The sequence below is a fragment of the Orycteropus afer genome, unplaced genomic scaffold, assembly GCF_000298275.1.
Source record: "Orycteropus afer afer isolate SDZICR_OR568_19922 unplaced genomic scaffold, OryAfe1.0 scaffold00053, whole genome shotgun sequence".
Classification (NCBI taxonomy): Eukaryota; Metazoa; Chordata; class Mammalia; order Tubulidentata; family Orycteropodidae; genus Orycteropus; species Orycteropus afer.
This window is the reverse complement of record NW_006921640.1, coordinates 1,047,449-1,053,925: the sequence shown is the minus strand read 5'-3', so window position 1 is coordinate 1,053,925 and position 6,477 is coordinate 1,047,449. Positions and strand designations below refer to the sequence as shown.

At 47.6% G+C, this 6,477-nt stretch overlaps 1 protein-coding gene across 1 annotated transcript in view; it reads left to right on the top strand.

Moving 5' to 3' along the window:
• Positions 1 to 857: 857 nt before the first annotated feature.
• The window catches only part of GATA4 (GATA binding protein 4), a 71,533-nt gene continuing 65,913 nt past the window's right edge, over positions 858 to 6,477 (top strand). The window contains exon 1 of the mRNA XM_007938707.2: positions 858 to 1,473. Coding sequence (XP_007936898.1) covers positions 858 to 1,473 — 616 coding nt within the window. The remainder of the gene's footprint in view (positions 1,474 to 6,477) is intronic.

Here is a 6,477-nt window from a genome sequence, read left to right as displayed (position 1 = left end):
AGAAAAAAAATTAACCTAGGTCACAACCAGTAACTCCTATGCTCAAGAACGGGGAGCCCCACACCTTCAAGACACCGTTCTCTGAGGCTACCTTCGTATAGCCGGACGCCAGGGCCTGGGCAAAGCAGGCAAAACGAAAGCCTCGGCTTCCCGCCGCACTGTGCGGCCTCTGAAGTTGGGCGGGGAGAGTGACTTTTTCGTTTGGTTTGCAGCACTGGAGAGGCAACTAAGCGTGGGCAATGAGAGGTCTGAAAACTCCGGATGAACTTCTTTCCTCCTTTTTGTCGTTCTTCCTTTAGGACCGGCTGCAAGAGCCCTAGGTCTTGGAAATCAGCTTGCAGGACTCAGTAACTGGCGCCCGCGGGTTCCCTGAAGGCAGTGGTGGACAACGACGACGCTGCGCGTGACTTGACGAAAGCTTCGTTGCCGGACGAGTGGTTGAGGAACCAGAGGCCGGTGCCGCACACCAGGTGCTTAGGCACTAGATCGGCTGGTGCGCCCCAGGACACGTGGCCTTCTGCCACCACAGCACTCTAGGACCTCCAGCGCCAGACGTGCGTTCATCCCCGCCGGCCCCATCGCCTGGAAACAATCAAAAATTTCAATTTGGGATTTTTCCTGAGTGAACAAGAGCCCAAAGTCTTTTGCTCAAGACTGGATCTAATCCTTTGTTCTGTGCTTCATATCGATTTTTGAGGGATTTTTTTTTTTTACCTTTGACTTTTGATTTTCTTTTTCTTGACAATCCCGCAGCTGTTTATTATTGTTATCACTATTATTGTTATTTTCTCTCCCCGCATCAAGCCTTGATCGGCGGGGGAGAGGGAGGACTCGGAAGCGGAGAACTCCAAGGCACAATGTACCAGAGCCTGGCCATGGCCGCCAACCACGGCCCCCCTCCTGGAGCTTATGAGACAGGTGGGCCCGGAGCCTTCATGCACAGCGCAGGCGCTGCGTCCTCGCCCGTCTACGTTCCCACACCGCGGGTGCCGTCCTCAGTTCTGGGCCTGTCTTACCTCCAGGGCGGAGGTGGAGGCTCTACGTCTGGAGCTGGCTCGTCAGGCAGTTCGGGGACTGCCCCATCAGGCGCGGGTCCGGGGACCCAACAGGGCAGCCCAGGCTGGAGCCAGGCAGGAGCAGAGGGAACCGCCTACACACCGCCGCCGGTATCTCCGCGCTTCTCCTTCCCTGGGACCACTGGGTCCCTGGCGGCCGCTGCAGCGGCCGCAGCGGCCCGGGAAGCAGCTGCCTACAGCAGTGGCGGAGGGGCTGCAGCTGCGGGCCTGGCGGGTCGCGAGCAGTACGGACGTGCCGGCTTCGCGGGCTCCTACTCTAGCCCCTATCCCGCCTACATGGCTGACGTGGGGGCGTCCTGGGCTGCAGCCGCTGCCGCCTCCGCCGGCCCCTTCGACAGCCCAGTTCTGCACAGCCTGTCTGGCCGGGCTAACCCCGCCGCCCGCCACCCCAACCTCGGTGAGTACTGAGCGCCGGCTGGCTAGCCTTGGAGCGTTTGCGGGCCGATCGTTTGCGGGCACACGCCCTGTTTGGAGCTGATATTTGTTCACTAGTAGCTACAGAGGAGTTCTGGTAGCATAGTGCCTAAGGCACTTGACTGCTAATCAGAAGGCTGGCGGTTCAAACCCACTAGCTACTCCTTGGAAGGAAGGTTGGGAAATCTACTTCCATAGTAATACTGCCTCGGCAACCCAAGGAGGGGTCACTATGAGTCGGATCCGACTTGACGGCACATAGCAACAGTAGCTACAGAGGAATGTTGATGCCATCAAGTTTCCAAGGAAGGCAAACTGGAAAAAAGAAGCTGGCGGCCTGGGGACAGTTACGGTGGTGGAGGTCACAGCCTCTAGGAGACCAAATTTTGCTGAGTGAGGGTGGGCCTGCCGGTGAGATCCTCTTTTGAAAACGAGGGAGGCTGGATGGTGGCACGGGCCTGAGCTAGGGGCTCATTTTGCGAGTCTGCTGCTCTGCTGTAGATGTTGGGTCTGTCTAGGCCCAAAGTGTGCCTGGGTAGTGAGTGGTCTATAGCTGACTCTATGGGAGGCCAACAGGGCTTACCCAGAGAGCTATAAATAAAGGGCAGCCTGGGTAGCCCTTGGTGCCAGGTGCAAGTGATCCCTGAGTTTCTGTTCCCATTTCCTCCCGGCTCTCCTCGGAGGCCTCTGCCGGGAACTGATTAAATTGGTTTGGGCCAGAGATGTTCTGTGCCATTTATTGGCCCAGTTGGAGGATCCCTCCGGGTGGCAGATGATTTTTCTGTTCGGGATTTCACACTGTGAACTAAGGATGAAGGGAGCAAAAGAGAACACCTAGGAGGTGGGTTGAATTGAGGCTGGCACCCTGCAAATGTCTTGGGGTTGTGCTGCCTGTGTGGACAGACACTGGACACAGGGAACATGCATCAAAATTCCACCTCATGTCCATGTCCAGAACACATGAAGCCCAGAGAGCTTCTTTTTAATGCCTTAGGTAAATGAACACTTAGCTGCAATGTGGTGAGCCCCTCTTGTCCTGAGTTCTGGGGTTAAAAATAACAGGAGTGATGGGTACAACTTAATATTTCCATGGAATATCAGACCTTGATAAGAATCTAAATATGTCCCCTTTCTCCTCAGTTTATAGGTGTGTCAACTGAGTTTTGAGAAAGAGCCCTAACATTCTAGGCTGAAACAGAAAGGGAAATGGCCACCACTAGTTCAAAATGAAGACAGCCTTTGGTCTTCTGGAATTTCAGGAAAGGAGAGGAAAACTGAGTTTGGATTGAGATGGTTTCTACGGGGGAGGGGAAGCTCAGACTTGAGAAACAAAGTTAACATTTACTGACTACACACTAAGTGCTAAATCTTTTTGCATTTGTTCTCACTTTGAAGAATAAAGCCTATCTCCCTCCCAAGTTTCTAGTCTTGGGTTGGCTCAGAGAAAGGCTCCAGCTTTGAAGAGCTTTTAAATTATCCTCTGACCCTGGGTGGCCAGGGAAGGTTCCCAGGGGGTTCTAGTCAAATACACATCTCAGGTAAACTGATTAACCGTGGAAGTGGCGCCGGGCTTTGTCTATGGCTCCTAGTGTTCCCCTCCTCTCACGGGGGAGCCAGACGGCACTCCCCAGGGAGGCGGGGCTGCGGCACCAAGCCTGGGGGGGAGGATCTTGAAGAGATAGTGAATATAGTGCAGATCTCCATACAATGGCCATGTGAGGATGGCGTGTTGGGGTGGGGACACTTTGGCCCTGCAGTCTTAGAAACTTCTCCCTTGGGCCTCTGATTTAAAATGGGGAAGAGTGGTTTTGTCCCCGTAGTCCAACTTCTTTCAACTTGGCAGTTGCTTTGTAACCTCTATAATCCCAGAAGAAGAATTTGTTTTTGGTTAAGGAAAAGAGAGAAAGTCAAAATCCAAAAATGGAGGATACATTTTGATCATCAGAATCACAACTGCAATAGTGTAAAAAAGCATGACACTCAGTGTGCCATTTTAAAATGTAACCCATAACATGCATGCAAGTGCTGAAGAAATTTCCCAAATTCCAGTGTCAACAAACGGCAAGCTGACTTTCAGGGGGCTCTATCCTTGCTTGCCAAGTATGGTCTGTCTCCCACTAGTTTGTGAAGTTCCACCTGAAGAGAACCTCTTGGGTCTGCCCTAGCAGTTGGCTTTCTCTTGCACATAACCAACTATTTATTTATTTAATAATTTCAAGAGCTTGTTTTACATTCAATGTCACGTGCACATTTAGTTTCATTCCCCATTCACCATGTCCAACCCTAACCCTGTCCCCTCCCCTCCCTACCCTGTAACCCTCCCACTGTGCCCTCATATTTATGCACTCCTGTTTGTCCTACATTTCCTCAATTTGAATGCTGATCCTCTGGTGTCCGGTGGTCTATTGCTCTAAGGGATGTATTACCATAGAGTATGTGGGTGCATCATCCTGGGTTGAGTGGTCTGCATGTACATCTTGTTAACTATTGGGCTGAGAGTCTGCCCCTGGGGGTGATTTTTATTCCAGGTGCAGAATGTATTCCAAGTATTGGGGGTCTCACCAGATTTTATCTGACTAGTAATTCTGGTCATTATTGAGTTTTTGGATTTTGTTCCACATTTTCCCTCTCACTCTATCCAGGACTCCAGATTTGATCCTTTCCTGAGTGCATAACCAAGTATTTTAAATGGTAAAGCCATGAAAGTTTCATGTTACCTTTATGAGGAAACACAGTGCATGTTGAATTTGTGGCATTTAGATCTTCAGCATGTTTTCCATATGTAACTTATATAAAAGAGAGTTAAATTAAAAGCGGTAAATATAACCATGCTTTATATATATGTATTCTTCCTGTCACTCAGGCCTTCCTCTAAATGCCTGGTAAGCCTTTGTGAATACCAATACCTACATATTAGCAGACACATTGAATGTTGAAGGATATAATACTCTAAGTGATTACTAATTCTATTGTATTTATTGAGTGCTCACTGTGTATTATTACCACAGGGCCCTAAGGGGGGGGGGAACCACAAAAAACCCAACTCACAGCCATCCAGTTGATTGGGAGTCATAGGGACCCCCTTTGGGTTTCCAAGGTGGTAAATCTTTACAGGGGAGCTCTGGTGGCCTAGTGCCTAAGGCACTTGACTGCTTACCAGAAGGCTGGCAGTTCAAACCCACTAGCCACTCCTCTGAAGGAAGGTTGGGCAATTTACTTCTGTAGTGATACTGCCTCGGAAACCCAAGGAGGGGTTGCTATGAGTCTGGGTTGACTCAACAGCACATAACAACAACAAATCTTTACAGAAGTAGACTGCCCCATCTTCCTTCCATGGAGTGGCTGGTGCTAGCCTTCTGGTCAGCAGTCAAATGCCTAAGGCACTGCACCACCAGAGCTCCTTATCCCTAAGATGGTGATGTAGTGCGGCAGTACTAGCATAGGCTTTTGGAGCCAGACAAACCTAGGTGCAATCTGGGTGCCCATGTGATTTGGGCAAGTGACTTAACCTCTCTCAATCTCACTTCTTTTCCTATAAAATGAAATAATCATAACTACTTTTACTGTTGTCTTAAATCTTAAAAATAAGGTATTGTTGATGAAATACATGTCTTTGGCTCCTGATAAATGATGGCTATTTTATTAATTATTTCCTTGGGGCCACTCCCTGTCATGCTGGTGAGCAGTCCTAGTTTACTTGGAACTGAGATGTTCCCAGGATGTCAAATTTTTGTGCTAAAGCTCAGACAGGGCCTGGAAAACCATGATGGTTGGTCACCCCAAACAGATAGGAAAATGGGTAAGTGACCTAGAGAAGGCAGAGGAAGGAACCACTAGATGACCAGGAATCTGGAAATCTTCACCAAAGTGGTGACATTTGGATTTGTTCTTAAAGGAGGAGTAGGAGTTTGCCAGAAAAAATTATTCTGTCTTGACCACAATGTATATGGGCTTTAACTGATTTCAAGTTCAATATGAGCTAAGACCCAGAAAAAAACTAATTGAAATTGCTAATTAGGCTGCATTCATGAAATTATGTGATCTTACTGAGGACAGGTTCAGAGTCTTACTCATATTTAAGTGCCTGGCACATGCTGGCCACTTAGCAAATATTTGAGTAGAGATCTAGGAGGTTAATTGCCCCAGTACTCTGCCCTGGTCAAACCACATACAATGGCTTGTTTCTAGTCCTTAATAAAGGCAAACTGGAGAGCTAGCAGGAAGGGGTGGCTAGGATGGGGGAGGGTTCTAGAAACCTTTGGGAACCATTGAAAGAAGAAGGGCTGTTTAGCTTAGAGAAGTCACTAAGTGAATAAGAAAAGTAGGGACAGGGAGATTGTACACAGATATCTAAAGGGAAAAATGCTATGGCCTTTTACTTTTGCTCTAGGTGAGAAGACACCAAGTTTGAGAAGAATACTTTCTCATACATGATTGTGGTTGTTTGTGAATGGAATGGTTTGCCTTAATAATAAACCCATGGGCACTGAAAGTGTTCAAGTAGAAATTGCACTGCCATCTGCCAGAGGAACTGTGGAGGGAATTCTTGCATTTCAAAGGGATAGGGTTCATTTCTTTTGTGTGCAAGTGAGCTATCTATTGCAGGATGATATAGCTGTCTCCTTTTATGGAACCCATTCCCAGTAGCTCCACAGGTTTATAAATTTGTCAAAACTCATTGAAATGTACCCTTAAAATTGGAGTATTCTATTGTAAAACACTTCAATGAAGTTCATCTTTTTTTTTTTTTTTAAGTACCATTTAATACAAGTGGAAATCATATGTATATATACTTTGAAGGATATAGCATAATGATGTTCTAGGAAAGACTATGAAAACATATTTTACAATGGAATAACAATGCTTTTATTCTTTCTTTCTTTCTTTTTTTTTTTTAATTGTGATTTGGGTGAAGATTTACAGAGCAAATTCACTTTCCATACAGCAGTTCACATATACTTTGTCTCATGTCAATGACCACAGTTTA